Source organism: Coloeus monedula, assembly GCF_965178545.1.
Source record: "Coloeus monedula genome assembly, chromosome: 1".
Lineage (NCBI taxonomy): Eukaryota > Metazoa > Chordata > Aves > Passeriformes > Corvidae > Coloeus > Coloeus monedula.
The window spans coordinates 137,930,112-137,954,729 of NC_138781.1; the positions used below are offsets into that span (position 1 = coordinate 137,930,112).

The 24,618-nt window shown below is 40.3% G+C and overlaps 2 protein-coding genes across 2 annotated transcripts in view; both read right to left on the reverse strand.

The window, feature by feature from the left end:
• Positions 1 to 152: 152 nt before the first annotated feature.
• Positions 153 to 5,610, reverse strand: COX6C (cytochrome c oxidase subunit 6C). Its single transcript, XM_082301054.1, has 4 exons — positions 5,527 to 5,610; positions 4,811 to 4,938; positions 3,108 to 3,229; positions 153 to 278 (listed from the first exon to the last, which is right to left on the reverse strand). The coding sequence occupies exons 2-3, from the start codon at positions 4,922 to 4,924 to the stop codon at positions 3,110 to 3,112; spliced, it is 234 nt and encodes a 77-aa protein (XP_082157180.1). The 5' UTR covers positions 4,925 to 4,938; positions 5,527 to 5,610; the 3' UTR covers positions 153 to 278; positions 3,108 to 3,109.
• A 15,864-nt stretch (positions 5,611 to 21,474) lies between these two features.
• The window catches only part of RGS22 (regulator of G protein signaling 22), a gene marked incomplete at both ends in the record, with an annotated part of 58,685 nt that continues 55,541 nt past the window's right edge, over positions 21,475 to 24,618 (reverse strand). The window contains 3 exons of the mRNA XM_082287221.1: positions 21,475 to 21,548; positions 22,096 to 22,198; positions 23,910 to 24,089. Coding sequence (XP_082143347.1) covers positions 21,475 to 21,548; positions 22,096 to 22,198; positions 23,910 to 24,089 — 357 coding nt within the window. The remainder of the gene's footprint in view (positions 21,549 to 22,095; positions 22,199 to 23,909; positions 24,090 to 24,618) is intronic.

Here is a 24,618-nt window from a genome sequence, read left to right on the forward strand (position 1 = left end):
GCTATCAAATATGGAATTTGGCCAAAACAGAGATGTAAATAATCCCTGGAAGAAAGACAGACTTAGTCACCCTGAGCAAGTTCTGAAGACTTTCCACCACTCTACCCAGCACCTGAGCCTTTTAAGTATTTCTACATTAATGGAGACAACTGTCACTGACACATGTATTTTATTTATTGAGTTGCATTAGAGCGTGCCACGCACTGAAGTGCACTGCACTTAACACTTCAGTGAACAAATAAGGTTCGGTCATCAAGTCTCCTGGAACTGAAGGAAATCTGCAAGATAAAAAAAAAAACATTAAGTTATGATGGACAAACTTCATGCTCTAAGTAAACATACTAGTATGTATGACTGCAAAGCAGCAGAGAGAAATGTTTATGTGGTAGTTTAGTCTAGAGGAATTCCCCATTATTTCCTGATGCTTGAAGATTTCACACACCCTTCATGTGGCAAACAGAAGTGAAACATGGAACAAATCAAGAGCTGGAACAACACTGCACAGCACATCAGATTCACTATATATACTGCACTGGTAACTGAATCAATCTTGCTGAGGGCCTGCAGGAGAAAGGAATGCAGCTTTCAGATAGGAGCCAGAGAGGAAACAAGTGGTGCAGGCAGCCTACCAAGGAAGGAAGAAAACCAAATTCAAATTGCTTCTCCCCATTATACTGAACACAAATCCAAGACCAGCTGTGCTCCATGACAAGAGTCATGGAAGTGGTTAGCACCAAACTCTGAGCTTCCCCCTTTATTCCATGGCTGAGCACACAGTAGATACCAGATACTCCTCACATTTATAATTGCACTTAACTTCCACTGTCAGTATCACCACCACACTCCACACCAAGTAGATGGAACAGTGTGAATTCACAGGGAGGTGCCAAGGTGCCCCCATCCCCAGCAGGAAAAAACTTGGTGTAGAGTGCCATGCTAATGAACTAATGAACTCTCCTTCCTGCCTACCCGACCCCTTCCTAGGTTCTGGGGCTAAGTACGGATTCCACAGAGAATATTCTGTGAGGTTAAACCACTCTATTTACTGCAGTATACAGAACATGAACTGTAAAATGGGAGATGTAGAGTGTGCATGATCACTGTACCCTTTAGGTAACTGCATCAAAATAAGGCTTCACATTCAAAATAGCTAAGATTTAAACTTCTGAGGCAAACAAAAATGTCTTCCATCTGTTCTCGGTACTTGTCCTTTTCTAATAGCCTTTACAGAACATTTGAAACACTGGCATTGTTTTCCCCTTCTACTTTTGTATTCATGCGCAGGCACAACAAAAAACAACCTCTTTCTACTGTGAAGGAGTGAAAAAATATCTGTTCTTATATGAATAGGCTAAGGAATAAGAAGCATCAGCAATTCAAACAAAATCATGTAAGATGACTTGTCTGCCATTTTCTTTTGAGCCAGTACAACTAAGAAATGGAAGAATTGTTTAGGAAACATTTAATTTTAACAGGTGCAGACAATGTGCAATTTTTTTTAAGCTGCCAATGGGAACACAGGCTGAGAGTGGAGCTCTATTAGCACTGAAATAAACCCTGCTCATGATTTCAATTAAATATTGAACATGCAGCCTTGTTGACAGTGTTTGTTTCAAATGATTTTACCACCAGATGGCCCTTCAGAATACACTGATGAAGGCCACCTGACTAAAGAATGCAATTCCAGTGTCTAAAGAAGTTTAAAAGTGACTATATATTAGCAATAGGACTGAACTAGAGTTCAGTCCTATTGCTAATATATAAACCAGGTAAATATTAGTAATATTACCAATATTTAAACCAGGTAAATTTATAAATTTATCTTTGCTGCAGTCATAGCTAAAGAACAGCAGTATCCCACTCTCACAAAACAAACAAACAAAAAACAACACTACCAAAGGCTGGAACTGACACAAGGATTTTTTACCTTTTTTTCAAATTTTTAGAAGAGATGGAGCTCCGAGTTTTTTACGTAATTGTGTTATGCAGAAACCAGATAGTTGCAGATTGTCATAAAACAGAATTTAGTATGCAGAGTGTTAAGTACAAATCTTTTATTCAATCTTGCTGCTTCATGCAAACAGACTGAGAAAATCCAGCTGGCCAGGATAATTAAAGCCACAGATTATCACATAATGATCACAATATGAAAACATTCCAAAAGAATGAAAAACTATCATTCTAGATTAGTCTGAAGTCATTTTAGGAGAAGCAGAGAACTGAATGTAAAAAATTTGCAGCAAGAAAGGGGGAGGAACTCTTGATTGAGTTGTCACATCAGCCTGTGCAGCTCAGTGAGTGTAGTTATTAGTAACTACAACATGGTTGAAATCAAGACTTTTTTCCTGATTTTACTAGCAAGGGAGAACAAAGTTGGGCAGTTTTTCCAAGAAAAGGCAGTGTCAAGTGCTAAAAAATAGTATTGTGAACAAAGTTATATTCAAGCTTCATACAATATGGCAAAAATGTGATTATTAGTACACAGAGCTGTATGCCACTGTGATTTTTTAATATATGTACGTGTGTATATAGATGTATTTCCGCTCATGACTAGTCATCTTCCCCCTCTCACCAACTTCAAAATACAAAACTATGTGCAGAAGCTGTCTCTGTTTCTTACATTAAGATGCATGCTATGAGAGAGAAACAGCCTCTCCATTTTCTCACTCACTGTACCACCACAAGTATGTAAGCAGAAGATACAGACAGCTCCAAGTTAAGCAGTTCAAGATGTGACAGCATCAACAGGGCTGTGGAATCAGGCAAGTCTTGGAGTTTAATTTTAGAGCTTTGTCTCCTCTCTGTGGTTATGTGAGGAGGGCAAAGGCCTGGCATCACCACTCTGTCTCCTACATCACACAAGTTAAATAAATTCCACAAAAGGTACTCAGGAGTTTCTATCCTGCCCTTACTCCCAGGTCCCTACTTCTCCTGTTTCTTCACATTTTTATTACCCAGAGGTCTCTTGAGTGCAATTTGTATCCTTTCTCCTTGGAAACCCCTTTTGATTTGAAAAAAAAAAAGGAAGACCCCCCAAGCAGAAGCACAACATCTCACTGAAATCATCTCACTCCTAATGCAGTTCACTACCTGCAGATGCAGCTTACCATCATTTGGGTGGTGCACACTCAAGCACACCAGCTGCCTTCATGGCTTGAAAGTCCTTCATGGGATCATAGCTTTTATAGAACTCTGCATAAGCTCGTTTTCTGGGTTCAGCAATTCCAAACTGAAAAGTAACACACAGAAAATTAAAGTTTGCAAAGCTTTATGAACAGATTTCTTTTCTGTTAGTCTCTATAACTTCTATCAGTGGCTATTAGTCTAAAAGGCCTTTAGCTCAAATTTTTAAACATTCCTTTGTTCCTATTAAAACCCACAGACTTGATCATTGGTCAGGAGAACAAATGTCTGAAGTAAAACCTTAAAAGGAAGTCTGTTACAATGTAGCACATCACACTTTCAAGATCCAAAACCACTCCATCTATACTGATACTCAAGTGTCCAACATCTTCCCTGCTAAAAGTTTTATACAAAAAACATGTCATTATGGTAATAATGTCGTATCATTTGTGCCTGTGGACAGCTGCAAAACTCTAACTCAAGATAAAATGGCATCCTACACTGACTACATTTGAGCTACACTATAAGTCAACTACATCTGGTAAAATTTTACAAGGCTGCCAAGCCACTCTTACAGCTCACCAACATAAAAAGACACAATCCTCATTCCTTGGACACCCACTCACCTGAAGCACAAGGATATACCCAAAAAACTCTCAAAAATGTGAAAAAAATTCCAAGGTGGGTTTGTACAACAGCATCTAACAGGGAACAGAGCAAATTGCTACTGAGATGCATGTTACTTGTTCTAAATCTGGTCTGCTACCTTACCAGTGTATTAACATGGGGGTGCCAAATAAGATACAGACCCAGAGACTATTAAAAAAACTTATATTCTAAGTCTGACCACAAACAAGCTTGTCTACCTCTTAACAGATGTGTTAAGTACGTGTGAGCTTATTGTTTCTGACAGACATTTGTGGCTCTGAGAAGTTGTGAAAAACCTGAAATTAACTTCATTTCTAGTCACTTTTATCAGTAGCTTCCTGAGCATTCAAATGCTGCCAACAGTATATGCATGACTTCAATGGGAAAAGCAAAATCCAGTTCTTCCACAAGAATTCACACTGTGTTGTTTGCTTCGTGTATGAGATCCCAGAAGTATTTAGTAAGAGCACTCAAGAACAACTACTGCTCCTATCTTTACCAGAAGTCAAACCTGTAAGGGTGTTTTTCTGGAAATGTAATGCTCCATTTCCACACAATGCTTCAAAAGCAAGGACAGGTTAAAAACCACATTAGGTTTTCTCAAACTGATGTCTTCAGTGTGAAGGATGAGTTTTCCAAATTGCTTAAGAGCAAGTGTCCTGAAATCAGTCAAGAGATAAAGTAAGACCTGGACAACTCTCTCAAGTCTCAGAAACTGTGGCAGACCAAAACACAAACTATCTAGAGTTAATGTGCATCAATTCTGAATGGTCAAGAACAGTTTGGGACTAGGAGACTTAAGGTCAAGTTGTCACGAATTGCGTGATCTTGAACGCCCTTCATAAAGCATCAGATTACTCATATCATTTCTTCAAATGAAGATTAGGAAGATTTATTTGGGCTTTGGAAACATGCTCACAAAAATACATTACTAAACCTTTCTGATGAACAGCTCAACCCAATCTCAACAGAAAAATATTATGAGTTCTTTAAATACTCCAATGAGCCCAGTTTATAACTGAATGACTACACAGCCCACCTTGTATAAAGTCGCACCTCCCACAGATACCAAAAATGCCCCAAGGAGGTGAAACTTCATCCGCCGGGCCAAAAGCCGCCGCATTTGTGGCTTTGGCAACAGTGCAGCTGACATGGTGACCGTATTTCCTGAAAGAAAAAATGAAGTAAAAGAATTGTGGGAGAAGCTCTACTTAAAATAGTTTTCTGTACTACAAAAAGATCACTTTTTTATCGTGTAATAATCGTCTTCACGATATAAGCAACACTGCTCCTGTCTGTCTGACCTTCCAATGAGAATATTTAAGGGACAAAATTCAAGGACAACCTATTTATGACATGAATCTAGTTTAAGTTCTTACACTCCTTACGCCCAGTATTTGTGAAATCAAGATTGGCCTTCGTTGTTCACACTAAATCCTGCGCTTCCCGCAGGGTCTTCCCTCCCAGGCCTGCTGTCCTATGTTTACATCAGAAGACATTTTAAGCAGTACTGGGGATGGCTGGGACCGGCCCCACGCCGCTCCTCGCACCGAGGGCGCCCCAGCCCCGCGCTGCCGCCGCCGCCGCTGGGCTTGGCTCCGCCACCCTCAGGGACGCGCAGAGGTCACGGGCCGCGGCCGAGCGGGGAGCGGCGGCTGGCGGACCTAAGGATGGGGATGATAAGGGAAGGAAGAGGGAATGAAGGGAGGAAGAGAGAACAGCGGGAGCCGCGGCGGCAGCGGGGAGCGACCTCACCTCAGCTCCCACCAAGGTCCTTCCGCGCCGCCGGCCGCGCTCCCGCTGCGGTGCCGCTATTCCGCATGCGCGGGGGACCGGCGGCCTACGGCGGGCGGCGCGGGTCAAACCCAGCCGGGCGCAGCGCCCGGCCCCTGTGGGAACGAGGCACAGAATCGATTAGGTTGGAAAAGGGCTCTGAGATCATCGAGTCCAACCCGGGACCGAACAGCACTGTGTCAGACAGACCCTGGCACTGAGTGCCAAGTGCAGTCTTTCCTTAAACAGCCCCAGGGACGACAACTTCACCACCTCCCTGGGCAGCACATTCCAATGTTTGTTTGATCATCTTTGCTGTGAAGAAATTCCTCCTAATGTCCAACCCCAGCTACCCCGACACAGCTTGAGGTGATGTCTTCTTGTCATGTCACCTGTTACCTGGGAGAAGAGCCCGACCCCCACCTGGCTACAGCCTCCTTTCAAGGAGTTTTAGAGATCCATGAAGTCACCCCTGAGCCTCCTTTGCTCCAGGCTAAACACCCCCAGCTCCCTCAGCTGCTCATCACAGGACTTGTGTTCCAGACCCTTCCCCAGCTCCATTGTCCTCCTCTGGACACGCTCCAGCACCTCAATATCCTTCCTGAATTGAGGGCCCCAGAACTGGACACAGCACTCGAGGTGTGGCCTCACCAGTGCCCAGTACAGGAGGACAATCACTGCCCTGGTCCTGCTGGTCACACCATTTCTGATGCAGGCCAGGATGCCACTTGTCTTCTTGGCCACCTGGGCACACACTGTCTCATGTTCAGGTCCCTTCTTCTATCTTTAAGGTCCCTTCCAGCCCAAACCATTTTGTGATTCTATTAAGAGCCATGGTAGAAAACCAAGTCACCCACTTGAAGGATGCCCTGGGTGACACTGCTGTGCTGAGGGCCTCAGGCCTTTATATATAAAGAGTTTGCCAGGAATTATTGGCCAAGCCTAGAAAGAAATTAATTTGTAATTCTTTCTAGATGTCCCTTAACCAGTTTTTGTACCTTTCTTGGAAATGAGGAACATATGCTTTGCCCATGATTTCCACTTAATCACCACCTGCATGTGGAATTGTCATTTTTATTCCTGGGGAGTCTCTGTGGGATTTACACTGAACGCCATAAATTCCTGCATTGAAAAGACAAGTCCCTCCTGTGCAGTGAGGAATTCATTCAAGTCTTTTGCTCCCTTGCCAAAGCCAGCAGATCCTGCCATCAAATGACAGAGGTGGACTCTTAAAATTGCAGAGGCGTTGCTTTTCCTATGATGGAATTAAGAAGAGATAAGTGTCAGTAGAAAATGTCAGAGGGAAATCATGCAGCTGTGGCTACAAGATGGGAGAATGGTCTTGCAACAGCGGTTTGAATAGGAGCAATTTGGACAATATTCCCTCAAACTGAAGAAAAGTTTGTTACAATAGTTGAGACCAAAATGAAGAAAGTCTGTCCAAGAGTTTTTCCCATGTGGATTAACACAAAAACCCCAAATGTTAATGATGTCATGCAGAAAGAATGGCAAGATACATCACCAAGGGAAAATCATGCCTGACAAATTTGGTGGCCTCCTATAACAGAGTCACAGCATTGGTAGATGAGGGACGAGCGACTGACGTCATCTATTTGGACTTGTGCAAAGCATTTGACACAGTCCTGCATGACATCCATATCTCTAAACTAGAGAGATATGGATTTGATGGATGAACCACTTCATAAATAAGGAACTAAGGAATTGGCTGGATGATTGCACTCAAGGAGTTGTGGTCAAGAGCTCAATGTTCAAGTGTAGACCAGTGATGAGTGGTGTTCCTCAGGGGTCAGTATTGGGACCAGAATTGTTTAATGTCTTTGTTGGTGGCATGGACAGTGGGATCAAGTACACCCTCAGCACTGTCCACTCCAAGGTGCATGGTGTGGTCAGCACGCTGGAGTGAAGGGATGCCATCCAGAGGGACCTGGACAGGCTTGAGAGGTGGGGCTGTGCAAACCTCATGAAGTTCAGCAAGGCCAAGTGCCAGATCCTGCACCCGGGCTGAGGCAATCCCAAACACAAATACAGGCTGGGTGGGGAATAAGAAGGGACACCTTGAGGTGTTGGTGGACAAGAAGCTCCCCATGAGCCAGCAATGTGTGCTCACAGCCCAGAAAGCCAACCAAATCCTGGGCTGCATCAAAGGCAGAATGGCCAGCAGGTCGAGGGAGATGATTTTGCCCCTCTACTCCACTCTGGTGACACCTCACCTGGAGTGCTGTGTCCAGCTCTGGAGCACTGCATCCAGCTCTGGAGCCCCAGCACAAGAAAGACGTGGACCTGTTGGAGTGAGCCCAGAGGAGGGCCACAAAGATGATTAGAGGGCTGGAACACCTCCTGTCTCCTGTGGAGAGAAGTTGAGGTTGTTCAGCCTAGAGAAGAGAAGGCTCCGAGAAGACCTTAAAGCAACCTTCCAGTACCTAAAGGGTGCTTACAAGAAATCTGGAGAGGGACTTTTTACATGGGACATATAGTGACAGGATGGGGTAATGGCTTTAAACTGAAAGATGGCAGGTTTAGATTAGATATAATAAAGAAATTCTTTACTGAACTTGCCCTCATGAAAGATTATACAAAAGTAATTGGAATAAAGGTATGTCAGGTTTCATGGCTACTGTCATCATAGGTAAGATATGAGTAATTTTCCTGTAAACATCAGTCTTGTGGAGACAATATTTTGGTGGATGGAACTAGGTTTGTAAATAAAAAAATCTTGATTGCTGTTTTCAATAGCTTCCTTCATGGCTGGCCAGGTCATGGAATTGTTTTCTGTGTGGCCAGTTTCCCCATGTGCCTGGATACTGCTGGCTAGGCATCTTTGTGTTACAGTTAAGATGTTAAATGAAGTGCTAATTGTTATCATCTTTTGATGTCATTACTGTGGAATATACAGCCAACTCCTTATTGTTCTGTGTAAAGGGCAGTTCGGGACTATGCAAATAAGATTAAAAAAAGCATGGAGAATACATTACAGGAAGAGCTGTGGAAGGAGAGCAGAGACAAACAGTGCAGAGTGGCTTCCTGTCACACCAGTTCCTGAATGGATTATAGGGCTAAGTGTAGTTTGGACGTGAGTGGACCCTGTGCATCCAAATGCATGAAAGTAAATAAACCTTCTGAAAACAAGAAGGCATATGTACAGAGATGCAGAGACAACAGCAGTTGTTTCCTTCCCAGCCCACCCACTCCCTGGGGGTTCTGACACCTATTCCAGTTACCTTTGGGATACAAATGTTAGTGTTTTGTCACTCAAAAGGTGTCACAGCTATCAAAGTAGAATCTTCAGTCCGTTTTTTCCTCTCCAAAATACTGTAGAGCCAGCAACAGTTTACACTTCCCCACTGTGTCCTTGAAAGGGATCATCTTTTGAAGAGTGAAGGAAGGCATTAATGCGAAATCATTTCTTGCTTGTGCTCCACTGGAATTGAAAGTAAAATTCAGTTCTGACTTAAGTGAGAGGAAATTTAGTCAGTGAATCCTTGTCTTTTCCACAAAGAGTACCAGCTCTGATACTTAGGACTATACTTTCTGTGGTGTGGACTGATGCCAACTAAGAACAGGACTATGACAATCAAGTGATTTTGCATACACCACAAAAAGTCTTTAGATAATCGTAATCTGGATCAAATTAGAACAAAAAATCCACTGGAAAAAAGATTACACGGGACATCAGCAATCCCCTGAGCCAGACGCACTCCCAAATAGTTTAATATAAAATCTACGTATCACAAAAGAAACAGAAGTTAAACAATGCTATGTGCCACATATGAAAATGCATACATTTGGGTTCATCCTCCCCTTTCTGTGCCAGAAATTAACTGATCAAATACCCTCTTGCCACAGCTGTGCCTACATCAACCAATGGTGCTGTGGAACAAAGATATGGTGGCACAAGAAGTTTTTTAACAGAATTGGAATGGCAGCTGTACAAAAAAATAAGGGTGAATCAGTGATTCCTAAATGGAAAAAGTCAAAATCAGTAGGGGGAAGAAAATATTTTTGTACTTCCAAAAGAGCAGTATAAACAAAGGAGATAAATAGAAAAGTTCAAATCACAATAAATGGAGCAGACAGGGATTTCACAAGCTTTTGTTAATTTTATGCAAGTTTCTGAAATAGAAAAATCTCCAAAAAAGTGATTTCCTAAGTTTTATTCCACTTGTAAAGAGACAGATTTTGGTATATTGAATACACATGAAATAGTGAAAGAATTATGCCAATGATCCTGTGTTTGGTTCCATCACGAGTTACACTGTTAAAAAAAGAGCTATTTCCCAAGTTCCCAGCTTGCAGTCAAGACATGGCTAATATGTGTATTCCAGCCCAAGAACCAGAAAACACACCAGGTTTCAGAGCTGTGACATTAACATTCATGTGACACTTTGTTTTCTGGAGTATGGTTCTGCATTAACTGTTCTCACTCTGAAGTCCTCTAGATTCAGGGGATCTATCTGAAACCAATACACTGTTTATTTTAGCAACAGGAGACCCTTGGTTAGATAAATTGGGCTTTTAAACAAGTAGAACTCTATATGTGTCATTCTTACCTAGAAGCTTAACTTAGACAAGTGTTACTTTGTTATTCATTGCCATTATGTTCTACATTATCATCTGATTTCTTAGAAAAAACCAAATCCACACCCACAAGAAACACCTCCTTCCAGTCCCTGTTTGTTGCTCAAAGCCCTTTAAACAATGCCAAGATTCTTCTGTCTTTTGTGGTTTTAAAAGTTATGTAGCTTGTCTGCAATGGAAATAAAGTCATCAAAGAAACATTTTTATACTGTTCCTTTACTCCTCTGGATTTGAATAGAGGTGCCTTACTCTGAGAAAGTTTTTTCATTTCTCATCCTTGTTTTTCCAGGAACATGTGGCACCATCTTTACAGACAAATACTCCAATCTAAAATTTAACCACTCAACACATAAAATTGTTACATGTAATTCAGTGTCTATGGTCTCTACAGGCCCATCTCAGCAAGTGACAGCCCACCCAATGTAGGCCACAAATATTCCTAGTCTGCGTTCAGCTCCAGAAAGTGTCTAGAGTAAGAACAGGAGCAGTTACTCCCTTAGCAAATGAAAGCAGGGACCACAACATGAGGACAAAAGGCCAAGTTTTCCTTTCCTGTTCAAAGCACAGTTTGATTGATGTGTTGTGACATGGTTTAGTTTCACAGGACAAAATTCTCTAGTTCCAAATATCATCTACCATACAGAAACTATTGTATGGCAGACAGTGCTTGCATGACGTGCCCAGCAATCCTGAGGAGTCCCTACATGCACCTGGTACACTTGCCAGTACTCCCTTCCTTGATTATAGATGTGTTACTGTAAGTCTGAGCAGAAGATTCACAGTAGTCCAAAGCCATTGAAACAAGGAGTGTTCTTCATACATTTAACAGAGTTTAGGCCAGACCCTTTGTTAGCTTCTATTTTTCCTAGATGTGACCAGTGATCATCAGACCTCCAGAAAGCAGAAAGTGGCCAACTGCTGCTGTTGACACAACTGTGATTTTGCTCAAGGAATGAATTCTCACAGAAAATGAAAGACCAGCTTCCCTGTGGGTGTAAAACAGTGGCTGTGAAGTGGGAAAGCCTCCTTCAAATAGAGGATCAGACTCACTCTCCACAAGGCATTACATTTGCACCTTCCTTGGTTAGCGTCACGGTACTTGCTCTGGACAGCTCTTGGCTCAGCGTGCTCCTCTTGGAGGAGTGAGCTGCACAGAGAGGAGAAGGGGCCTTGCTCAGGTTGGGGACAGCACCCTGCAAGGGTGACATCTAAAAATTTGCAGCAGTAGGATTTAACCTAGGGATATCTTTGCTGTTTATTCAATTTACCTAGTACAATACAGAGCTCATTCTGACAGAAGAAGATTGGCCCAGGTTATAGATAAAGATCACTTTGCAATTGGTTGCTGTGGCAATTTTTAGACTTTTTCTCACAGATTTCTGAACATCTCATTTTAGTCTGTTTTAATTCACACTGAGGTGATGACATGGTAAGTGTTACGAGATGTTGGCAAGTTTTCATTTCTGTGCCTGAAATTAGAGTCTAGAAGGAGAGAAGGGTGTCTCAGATTTGTTGTGACTTGTATCATCATAGTGCAGTCACATGAATCAAATCATCTCCATTTATGAAAAGAGAGTTCATGAACACAATTAAAAACCAAAAATAAAATAAAAAGTACCCCAGAGATGATGTATTTCTTGACCTCTTTATGATCTGGTGAATTAATTGTGAGCCTGAAATCTTATTCATTGTTTCCAATTACATTACCTGGTCTAGTAAAATATTCTTCCTAGAAAAATGCCATTGCTTTTGTTTATTTTGGTATTGGAAGAATCTACCAATTTAGGATTGCTATGTTTTGCAAAGGCTCCATAATTTCTATTTGGTATTTGATGGTATTGCAAATATAGTAGATTTTCTTTGTAATCATAACCTTGGGAACATTTTAAGTCCCCAGAGTCAGGGAGTCTCTGACTACAAAATCCCCAGACAAGCTAAAATCCATCTCAGATTGGGGGCCCAGGTTTGAAAGGTGAGGCACAGTCAGACATGGGAGGCTTCTAGAAAGTAATCAAATCATCTGTTCACGTTTTTTTAACAAACTTGTTATTGGCATAAACTTTTAAAAATATCTATGCTTAAACCAGACTGTTTTAACTTTACTGTTTTGTTTGAAATAATCTAATTAGGAAATTAGAGTCTCAGTTTTCTACTGCATTGAAACTTCTGAACTTCGTGATTAACAAAACTGGCAATAGATAACAGTATAAGCAACCTTAAGTATATTTTGGTTAAATAAGTTCAGGATACATTTTCCTGAAACAAATTTAGCCATGTTCAATACGGCATTACATGTAAACGTCTGGAAAAATTGCAGTGTTTTTCCAGGCAGGAGGCATGAGATTACTATAATCCATAGCCCCCACCACAGTATTAATTAGCGTGGCTCACTAACCAGGGATATAATATTTGTAAATGAAACTCTAGAAGGGCATCAGTAAGGAACAGGATGTTGAAGCCAAATGGAAAACATGAACCAATAAAAAGCCTGAACTAGCTAGAAGTGCAAGCTCAGCCTTTGAAGTTAGTTCAAGTACTGCATGCTTTAATTTTGGTGTAATCTTATGATGGAGGTACAAACAAGAACTCAGAAACAGATTTTGTAACATTTGGCCCAATTGTAGATGAATCAGTTTGTTGATGGTTACCAACAATTGCACAGCCAGAGAAGCTGTGGTCTTTGTTAAATTAGATTGAATAATTGGCTTCAGTGGGAGTTTCGGGTGCAGAGCAAATGAAGTGTCATGGCCCTTGACTCTCATAAGATTCCTTAGCAGAGGCTAAGCTTTTGCCTTCAGAACAACCTGAATATGGATTCGGAGAAAATACGTCCCTCAAGGGTTCATCTACTCACTCCCCTGCCCCAGCATGGGTCTGAACATACTTACTCATTCCTGGCAGATGTGCATACCTTATCTGTTTTAGAGCCCCTCTGATGACAATAAGGATACCAAAAGCTCCCTGGGCAGTTTGTTTCCAATGCTTAACTATTGTGTCGGAATACAATCTTTGATTAGTACTACATTACCTTGGCAAGCCCAACTAAGCCTATGTATTTCTGTGTTTTGATTTTGTTTTGCTTTGTTATTTTTTAATATCCTTTCATGTGGAACTGCAGTGACAAAGCTATGCTTTTCTGGTGTTTCACTCAAAAAAAAATTCACTGTTTTTGTCCTTTGGACAGCTTTCTGAAGACCTACTATTGCCAGGTGCTGAGCATCTCTGGAGATGCGAATTAAGAGAATGAGTTTCAATACATTCAGCAAATTAAAGGATCAGGCAGCCAGGAGTTAAGATGATCTTTGAACTGGAAGGTCATAACTGGAAAATGAACATAATCATACACACTGTCCTTTTTTTAGATCGAGCATTCACTTCGTTAGCTTGAAAATAGTAAATAATTTATTGTAGTCTTTAGTGAATAGCCCTACACATGCTGTTAATTACTTTCTCATTTGGGAGAAAAAACACAGCAAAAGTTAATTTTTTTCCTGCATATGCTTACTAGAAGAAAAAGAACTCCCCCAAAATGCATTTATTTCTCTTTTCAGCAGCCATGCAGACCTCTGGAAGGAGCCATATTCCTCAACAAAGCGAGTGTAATGGCTCTGTTTCTCACATGCAAGTGAGTACAAACCCAAACATTGCAATGAAACAAAGACTTTAATTTCAAAAAAATAATGCAGAGGAAAATGGCTGAAATATTGTATTAAGAAAACAATTATATACACAAAACTTAAGCCATATGTGATTATGACAGTAAAACAGTTTATCAAAGAAGGCAACTTCATGCATGTGTTGGATCATGTGTGTGTATATATATATGCACGTATACGTGCCTGTAAATGAATATACAAAATGCCCATACAAAACTATAAGGGTGTAAATTATTCTAGAGATGTGATAGATTCAATTCCCAAAGTACCATTTTCAGGAATGAGTGGTATCCAAGCCAATCGGAGTTTACAAACCCAGTGCCGATCTCTTGGGTCTTGCAGCTGGCACGAAATCCATTGAGTTGCCTACTGGTGAAAACTACTAAGAATGCTTTAAACTTGTTGACTGCATTTACTGCTATAGTCACCATGGCCTATTGTAGTGAATAATTCCAAGGAAATATCTGTATTTACTGACTTAGTCAGATGGGCAATATTGCATAAACTATTGTGTGCCTGTGCATTCCTTGAGTGTGATGCTGTGGTCTTTTTCTTGCTTGCCTTGTCATTTGTTTCATTTAACTTTCTCATTAATGGCACAATTGCTTTCCTTTGTTCACAAATCCTATTCTGAGAAGCAAGTATTACTTTCTTCTTTAACTTCTTGCCAAAAAAAGATTTTCAAATGCATTCGGTACGGAGGAATCGTACAAGATTGTTTGAGAGCAAAAAGAAATATCTAAAATTAAAAGCACAAATCCACTTAATACATTCCCATTTTTCCTTTGACATGAAATGAAATCTTAACGTGAGAAATGCACACAGTTCATCAGCATACTCTGAGCAAATACATAATTAACATGTGGAATAAGCAAAGCTGTTGTCAACACTTTCACATATGTTACCACAAAACTAAAATATTTTAATTAGTAGAGAAATAGAGGAAAATCCAAGTAAATACAGCCTGTGCTTGACATAAAAATTAGCTTGACTCTATGAGTATTAAATATAAGAGAATCTCATCTCTTCCTTAACTACTCTTACCATACTAGGACACTTTAGTGGGTCCTGCATAATTCAAATCTGCTCCAGCGCTCTGATGAATAATTACTTGGCAGTGATTACTGTGGCCATTGTGCAAATGCTTTACTAAATCATTGGTAGAAATCAAAATGTGTGAGTTCAATAGGAGGTAGGTAGAAAGTGTAGACTTTGGTGTTTTGTAATAATCCAATTTGCTAGGCGTACAGAACCTTATTTGAAGGCTACTTTATAAGAGTCAAAAAGAAAACTATATAGCAATACCATGTGGCTTCTGATTTGGGAACTACAGTTTAGCCTATTAGACATGGACCTGTTCCAAAAGTGCACATTCAAACAATCATGCATGAAGGAGTTGGAAACACAGATGTGAATTATAACTCTCTGAAATCCTGGGAATGCTCCAAATTAGGTGGGTTTGAACTGTAAGTACAGATCCAGATCTAAAATTTTTGTTCAAACCTGTCTTTCCCTAACATTTTTACAGTAACTACTGAATGTATTAAAACCAACAATGTTCCATAAGCTTAAAAAAAATATCAGTTAACCCCATCTTAGCTGTATTCAGACATGATTCACAATGGCTTGCTAAAAAGACTTTTATTAAAAGGCAGTAACGAAAATCACCAGTTGAATGTAATGGCACAGTTTAAATAGGTCAAATTTAAGTCAGATTACTGCAGCTCCATTGGCCACATAAAGCTTCACAGTGATCACTTTGACCCAGTATTTAACATTAGAAACATAAACAATTTGAGGATTTTCTTTTCCAAGTTTGGGACAGAACTTTGAAACATCTGTTCTCTTTTCAGTCCTTTTTATACACACATGCTAAAGTCAATGTTTTTGACTAGAGGAATGGTGTTGGTTGGGACTGGGGGCTGGCCATTTCACAAGCATAGAAGTAGTAGAGGATAGAAAATGTACCTGTAACACTGTATAGGGCTAAAGGCACAGAAGGAGCAATGAAGGAACACCTGCCATTTTTCAGTGCTCTCAACAGCAGGAAACTGAGGGTCCCAAATTGATGCAAATAACCAGTTCATTGAACCTTTTATCTGTAGATTTCATTACTCCAGGTTTCTCTTTCTTTAAGTCAAACATATTTGCAAAGTCAATCACAGTGATTTACATTCTCATGTAAATGATGTAGAAGGTGTGGCACAAATCAGTCTGGCCTTGGCCAGCTCATACTGTATAGTAAGAGAAACTGGGTCTGCTCCATCAGGTCTACAACTGCAGCTGCAAAACACCTCTCTCCATTGCTGATCTCAGTATCTGATTACTAAAAACTAGATTTTCACACCATGGAGGAGACAAATGAACCCACAGTCCATGGTCTAAGACAGTTCCCCATTAACAGTACTTTAAGAAACAGCCATTAAAAGGGGATCATGAAGAGTACAGAGGCAATGGCAGAGCAGCATTGCACAGACACAAATGAAAAAGCATTTTGCCCCCTTTAAATGGCCTGGTGATGGCTACTACCACTCTTGTAAACTGATATAAGTGTGCACCTTAGTAACATAATGCAGCACTATGCAGTTTCAGGAATTAATCTCATAGTCTGATATTTTGTCATGCAGCAGCAGAAGAGAAGTCAAAGCAAAATGTATAAAGCCCCTTCTGAAGGATGTAATCATGGCTTGTGTTGATATCAAAAGTATTTGAATGAGCAATTTCAGGACTGCACTCTCAAAAATTATAAACAGTTTTAATAAACATGTCAGGTCTGATGAGAGTAAAGTGAAATACACAGTAATAGCATCTTAATGTAAATATTTATGAATTTAAATGATGTTTTTAAAAAATCCAAAATAGTCCTACTACTATTATAATCCATTAATAGGGAGTAAACATCAAAAGTAAGTCTGAATGAGTATGACTGGATTGTGTATTTTGACACCACTAAAGCATAAATCTATCCAAAAGAGCTTTCTAGGTTCGCAAGTTTCTGAAAAAGAGAATTGGTTCTTTTGTCTGTAACAGCAAACTTCACAGAGAACTGTTGTTCTGCTGTAGAGACTTCTGAATGTCCCAAAGTATAAGTACTTAAAAGAAACAAGGAATAAATTTTAATTGTCTGAAGGGAGAGGTGCTAGGGTTGTTGAGAAAAACTCTTCTAGCTCTATAAAAATGCTGAGCTCACATAGGTGGTAAATCAGCAACCAGATAGAGAACAGATCTCAAGAAAAAGACAAAAAGATAATAGCAGTTCAAGTGTTATGAAGTTATATAGAATCACCATTCAGAACAATAATATTTAGTCAGTTCTCAGGCTCTCTGCTGGAACTGGTCCCTCAGGATGAAACTTAAACCACTATTCCATTTCAGGTGTATCACCAAATAGCAGTTCTGGAGTATCTGCCATTGCATTAGACTAGATCCAGTAACCCAGAAATTTAAGGGTCCTGTCTCTTAATATATTTTCTGTTCAATTGCCCAATATTTCTTTAAAATTGACACATAAAATGAAAATAATGATATGACATTTAGTTCTAGCATTACTAATACATGTGGTCCTTCTCAGTTGCATACTGAAGACATGGCCTCTGGCACTAAGAAAGTGCATGTGTGTGTACTTATACACATATATATCCTTATATATTTCAGCTGTCACAGAGAGAGAACTGCAAACTAGATTGAGAGTAAACTTCAGTTTGCAGCACTTTGAGTGAATAGGGCCAGTTTGAAAAATTCTATTCACTAATTAAGTACATAAAGTACTTCTTTTTAAGTTTCATAGGCATGTATGGTATTAATGATCATAACTGTCCAGGACAGTAATTTTTGCATGAGGTAAATTTGCTGGTAAATTTTTGTTAATTATTTGGCAAGGCTGGAATATTCACAAGGAGTTTTATCATTTGTGACAAATACCTGGATAATATTTTTAATTTTTGAAGTGATCCAAGTGTTTATCATGTCAGAACTTACAAGCATAAGATAAGCAATTTCTACATTTTATTTAACTGCCTCAAAGTCCCATGAAGGCAAGAATACAGCAAAACATAAACTGCCTGCCGTGCTCCAGCATTTGGTTACGTGCACTGTACTGACCAGTAGAAGGTGGCCTTCCATGTGCTTTTTAGGGTGACATACATCACTGCATTTATGGCATTTCATGATTCTTCTTTGCCTTTCACATTAATGAGTGGTAGGCCACACAGTACCACATGTGCTTTGCTCACTACAAGATGCTGCATTCCAACCTCCTCAGATGTATTGAACATTAAAGTTTACTCCATTTGTGAAATTTGGGAAAACATAAAAACCAGGGAAAGTATTTTGTGTTTTAGTCCCTTGTAGCTTCCACCAAAAACATCTTTCTCAGTTAACCCAAACACAGAAGGAGTGCAGACAAGCATGAAGCAAACTCTGAACCATAGGGAAAGCAGGAAATGAACCAATGATCTCCCTTGTTCCTTCTGTGAGAATGTATGAGCAGGGCAACTACATCCATAAAAGAAAGTGTATTTCTTCCCTGCCAGCCTGTCTGAAGCCACTCCTAATGGAAATCCCTTACAATTCTTGCTCACTCTTGTGTCAAGAGTGAAGAAGTCTATTAGTTGTCCTTAGCTGCCCCTCCACACTGAGGATGAAACCACTCTTGGATGGTCCTTAGCAGCATGATCTGAGAGCTCCAGCTGAAGAACCTGTACTTCTGACAAAGGAGACAGGGCTACATGGCTCATTCTCCTTGTCCAAGGGGTCGGGAAGAGTAGCAGGAGACAGTCCTATCCCTAACTCAGGGCTAATCCTCGGGAACTCAGCTTGCTGGAGCTCACTGATCAGCCTTTCTTTTACATGCGTTACACACATGTAGACAAGAATAGAGCCAACAGCTTTGTGGCTGGGGACTGGTTTTTAAAGTGGTCTGAAAAATGTGGAGAGGTCTAGTATCATCCTGTCTCTTGCCTAGCAGTTAATTCTTCCCCCACCCCTTCTTAATTCCCCAATTAATCCTTGGTCCTTAGTCCCCACATCACTGTGCCCCAAGTCTTTTAAAAATTTTTTAGAAGTTGGGAGAGCTACACAAGAGCCATGAGCTCCTGCAACCTTCTGTTGAGTAATGCCTTGGGACGAGTGATATTTTATAGAAGTTCTCAATCCCATCTGTGTCCTGATAGATTTTAAGCCTTTCTTGTGGATCAAAACTCAGAAATTAAACAGAAGGTGAACTTTGAAACAGGAATCAGACTGAACTGGGAGCAAACAACAAGAGCGTTTGTCTTTATAATAACTCACAGACCTCATGAGTTATCCTCAATGAACAGAAGTTGGGTGAATTGCATAGTGAGAGCAGCGTGCCAAAACACACTGCTTCAGGGCTGTCAGTTCAAGGCAGTTTTTTACTTATTCATTAGATCAGGCAATGAAGAACTGTGTTTGATTATATGATCTTTAAGATGGAGACTACCTAGTAGTTTGTGCCATGCATACTTCAGTGGAATCTTATTGTGATTTGAGCCTCAAGGTGTATTATTAAATTATTAACATAAGAGCCAGTGTCGCAATCAGGTTGATACGGAACACATTGGAAGATGTTTATTTTCTACCCTTGATCCCATGGTTCTTAAAAATATTCCAAGTTGTCATCTTTGCTCTAGAATTGTAAGAACAAATCTTGCATGCACGTTACATTTGTGTCTCCTGGCCACCTCCATTGAATGTCTCTGCATTGCCTTCCTCAGAGAGATTTTAATGTGCCTGAAAAGGTAACAAAATGTCATTGCTGTGTTCAGCCAGTTGAAATAATCAGAACAGTTCTTCAATAAATGCATAAACTCAAATTGGGGAAATTAATTTATTGCAAATTGGAATAAATCATTACTGATTTGGGTGGTGGGGGAGAGAGGGAAAGAAAGTAAGAACATTTACACACTGAGAGAAAACACTTTTTGTCTGCGTTTCCGAGGTTTAAGTTCACTCCAAGCACCTCTTCTCCCCTCCTTGTTACCACCACAGGTTGCACTCTGTCCCTTTGGTGAGGCACTGGGAAGCCCCTTCTTCCTTCTCACTATTTTCCTCTGCTGCAGCATCAGTCCTCCACAGGCCACAGGGAATATCTGCTCCACCATAGAGCATCTCCTCCTCCTCAACTTCCTCATTAACCTCTTCCTCTTGTATGTCCTCTTCTGCCCTTGGTGCTCCCTGTTGTTTATCACTCTTTGTATTCCTTCCTCCACTCTCTGGCTTTCTTTGCTCTTTCTGAAATGGGTTTCCCCAAGGTGCCACCATCTTGGCTGAGGGATCAGCCAGGTACTGTGATGGGTCCATTGGAGGCAACTGGGACATGGCAGCCCTGGCCTCTCTCACAAGCCTCCTGCTGCCAGCCTCACCATTTATCCCAAATAGACAAGGTGTGACCTGCTCTGTTACAAAGTGGAGGGAAGATGCCCCATCAAGAGCACTGATGGTTTTGTGTGGCTATCTCACCCTACCAGCAGAGTGGCCAGATCACTATAGGATAGTGGCAGGCAAATTTCCAGTGGCATTAGAGAGTGGGCTGCAACGGAAGCTGGTGGGGGAGACCTCTCAAATTACTCAGAACCTCAACTTTCTTATTGTGATAGCCTATACTGCAGCCTGATGCCTGGCAGGAATGCAGTTCTGAGGTCTGGAATAGCAGGGAGGTCTAGAGATGGCTGGGCTGGGCTGCAGCAAGGGGTGCAGGTGTGTGGTGACTGGGCCCAGCTGGAGGGTTCTCAGCCACAGAGCAGGAGCAGAGGCCCTGTGCCAGGACTCCCCACAATGATCCAGCTCCATGGAGAGCAGAACAGTGGTGCAGAAGGCACCATGTGTGGAATACAGTCACACCTGCAAGGCACATGAGGCCCCAGTGGCTGGATTACTTTAATCGCAACTATAGGACATGATAAGAGGGCAGAAAGAGAATGTGAAGAAAGGAAGGAATGCTGCAGTTTTCTCTGAAGTAATTTTCAGAAAATGCTGCCACAGGAAGATTATGTTCAGATACTTGGAATTTTAAAAGGACTAGTGAGGGCAGGACACCAAATTGCCTAAAATAGCAGTGCTAAGTACAGAATTAGAAGAAGAAGGAGAAGCAGAGAAGGAAGGCAGCAATAGTCCAAGTTCTATTAATTTTTTTAAGTCCACCTAATTTCAACATAGGCTTAAAAATACCAAAACAAAACCTCTAGAGGATTCTTCCTTCTAGAAATTCAAGCTTTGAAGCAAAATCTGGTTTTCTGTCTTTAACAGATTTTTTTGCTTTCCTACTTCTTTCTCTCAGTCTAATATTTAATTGGCTTTGGCAAAGGTGATCTATGCTAGTTCTGTGTCAGGTTCTTGACAATAACTTCATAGGGTCTGAGATTTCTCCAGTCATCTCATGTTCCTATTTAAAATATCTTAACTGGAAAGCTAAGATAACCTAATTTTAGAGACTGCCATTTTGCAAAAAAATTCCATCTGGTCAACATTAGATCCGCTAACCATGGCTGGCGTGAAAAATAAGCTTGTTTTCATATGGAGGCTAAACATGATTTGGAGTGGGATAACTTGCTACTAATTAGCATCAGCACTGACAGCAGGAAAACTAGCTTTTAAGAAATCACATTTTAAAGCACACTTGTTGGCAGTCTGGTACTCACTTCCTGCTTCTTGGGAAGATTCACAGTTTACGCTTTGTGGGAATAGTGGCTTTCACAGAACTTTCAGGCTTCAGAGAGGACACAGAGAAGGAATCTGCATATGGAAAAAAAAATTAAATTTATGCGAAATTGAAGGAACTGAATATTACATAGTGCTATTGCTAGCCCTACTGCTAAATGGATATTTTTAATATGTAAACAGAAGACCTATGAGGATGTTTACAGCTGAAGCAAGGATGAAGCAATGCCTCTCACATCCTCCAAAAACATACTGACAAACTTTGAGAAAGAGGTTTCAGTATCTGCTTGAATGTAAGTTGATGAAGCACAAGAAGCCAGGGAGGTGAAATGCATATGTGATTGCCATGTCACTGCAGAATGAAGAAATGGCTTTATTCCTCTCTGCAGCAGGACCTGTGTAGTAAACACAGTGCTGATAACCTGCACCTTTTACTTTTCCTTTCTTAGAAAATATATCACTCATGAGAACAGCACAGAGAGCAACTTCCCTACAGACAGCAAAAGAGAGGCAGAGGTTTCTGTACACAACTCAAAAGAAGAGCAAGCAAAGTCCTTGTACTGTGAGAATTTCACCTAAGCTATAAGCTTGTCCTGCTAAACTACAGAGCTTGGTTAATAACCTGCAGAGAATGATAATGAAGGTTTCTCCAGATCTTCTTGCCTTTTAACATATATTCTTTCCTGCTCCAAGGCTTCTATGTACTTGGAATAGGACCAGGAAGCCTGCAAGAACCATCAAAAGACATCAGCCTTCAGGTCATATCACTGTAGTTTCTGATCCATTTCAACAGTAAGATAAAAAACTTGTTTATGTTATATTCCTGCTACTGGATAATTACAAATATTAAGAAGATTTTTTTCATTACAATATTGGAATAATGGGAAAAATAGTATTGTTGTAAATAAGTAAATCTCAAAACAGCATGATTTAAGCAAGTTTGACAGATACAATGTTTATATTTATTCTCCATCCCTGGTCTGAGTGTTAAGTCTCTCTCATCTTAAAAAACTTTCCCCTCCCAAAATATTATTTGTGCTATCAAGGACTTGATTTTATCTCTGTGCTACACCCTTAGTCCTCCCGTAGGACTATGATTGCTCTGTTTGATGTAAATCCAAAATAGCAACTGATTTGTGGGGTGAAGAGGAGATATGTATAAGAAAAGCTGTTTCTAGAGGATGTCCTTTCACTGGTCTCATTAGCCTCACAGCTCCTTCTGCCTCCCCTCTCCAGCAGAATGCTGCTACCACTAGAGGCAGATGAACTGAAGATGTCATCCTTTCCTTTTTTAAGGATAAAATACTGCTTTTAAAGGCAACAACCACAGTTCAGATTGCATATAAATAATAGGCTGCTCTCCCAGTATGAGAACTGCACTTTTATTTGACCTGGTTTTTATCTTATAGCATGACAAATTTGGAGCCAATTTATCATATCATGATTCAGTAAGAACTTCCAGCACCTTCCTATGGTAGGAAGGGGCTTACAGAAGAAACTGCCCTTTAAAAGATTATTGTTTGTTCTGCCTCTTCTTGAGGGCTTAAGCATATGCCAGGGATATACTGGCTCGCTCAACTCACTTTTTTTTAATAGGTATGAGCAAAAGCAAAAAGGTCCACTCAAAGGTAAGAGTGTAAGCTTATCTATGCAATTCACAGTGGTTACAGATTTTGGGGGTATTTAACAGTGCATTTTTCTATTTCTGCTCTTCACTAACATAATGCCATGAGAAGATCTCTATGGAATACAAGCAGTGGCCAAATTTACAGTGATTTACTCCTGATTCTCGTGACATATCTGGGCTTAAGTGGTTGCACAGGTTCCCCATTATGTTCTGGCAGTGCCAACTCAGCCAGTTGATCCCTTGATATGCCCAAAGTAGCATGTCTGTTTTTCCCATTTCCCAATAAAATAACTGGTACCTTAGACTACAGATTTGATGCATACTCAGAGTTGTTATGGAAGAAGTCCTAAAGTGGTATTTGCTGTCAGATTTTCAAATACCTAGATTTCCTAAAGGAGTTCAGCTTCAGTTTTTGACATATGACCAGAACAGGACTCTACCCTAAACCAAGTTCTTTCAGGATATGAATTTCACAACCAATGAAAAGCTTCTTATTTCAGAACTGAACTACCTTTTATTCAATTTATCTTTAAATACAGATTCTTTATTAATCCATGCACGATAGGACCTTAACATTCTTTTACCTGTTAATACTACTCAGAACCTACATCTTAAAAAATGAATAAACAACAACAAAAAAAAATCACCTGTAAGGTGGGTAAACTTACAACTGGAAAGCTAATTGTAGAAGAATGAACGGTTATTGAAGAACCGTGTGACAGCAGTATTCAAAATCAAACTCCTCCTTCCCCTTTTCCCAAGATCATTTTATCTCTTGAATGACATCTATAGAAACTTGTTTTATTTACCTTCCTCCCATATCCATCTACAGGTGCTAAAGATGTTTCTGATCCTCTCTTCATATCAAGCTCATCTACCAAAATACTCCTTGGCAGTTGAGTCAAGGGCTCAAGCTGAGTCAAGGGCTCAGGCTGAGTCAAGGACTTAAGTTGAGTCAAGTTGATGAGTTTTTTTCCCGCTTCTTTACCCTGCCAATACTAAAAACTCATAATTAGATGTGAACAATCGTTACAGAGCTAAAGTAGAAATCAAAGTCTGAGGAACCAAAAATTGTCTTTGGAAATGAGATAGTGTCATTTGCAGTAATGTTTTGTAATGCTCAATTTCATAATTCATCATGTTGGGCATATAAAAAATAGCAGCTGCTTTTTTAAAGCATTTCTTTTTTCTAGTTTCCTGTCCTCTACACTCCTGCAGACCATCTTCCTTTCAGATTCAATACCTGCTCCAAAATACAGCTAGGTGACAGGGCAGATAGACAGCAACAGAACATATTTTAAGGACAGAAAGGACATTGTGAGCCTCTAATTTTGCCTCAAGTATAAATGTAGAATGTAGGATTTGTGATTCATTCCAGCTTGGTCTGGTAGCTGTGTACAAACTACAGTATACAAGTTAGGAAAATAGGCAATCTACAGTGAAGACCAAGGCATTTTAACCCTTGGCAAACTGCTCTGGTGATTGACTATTTGTCATTTTCACGTTGTTTTGTTTCGC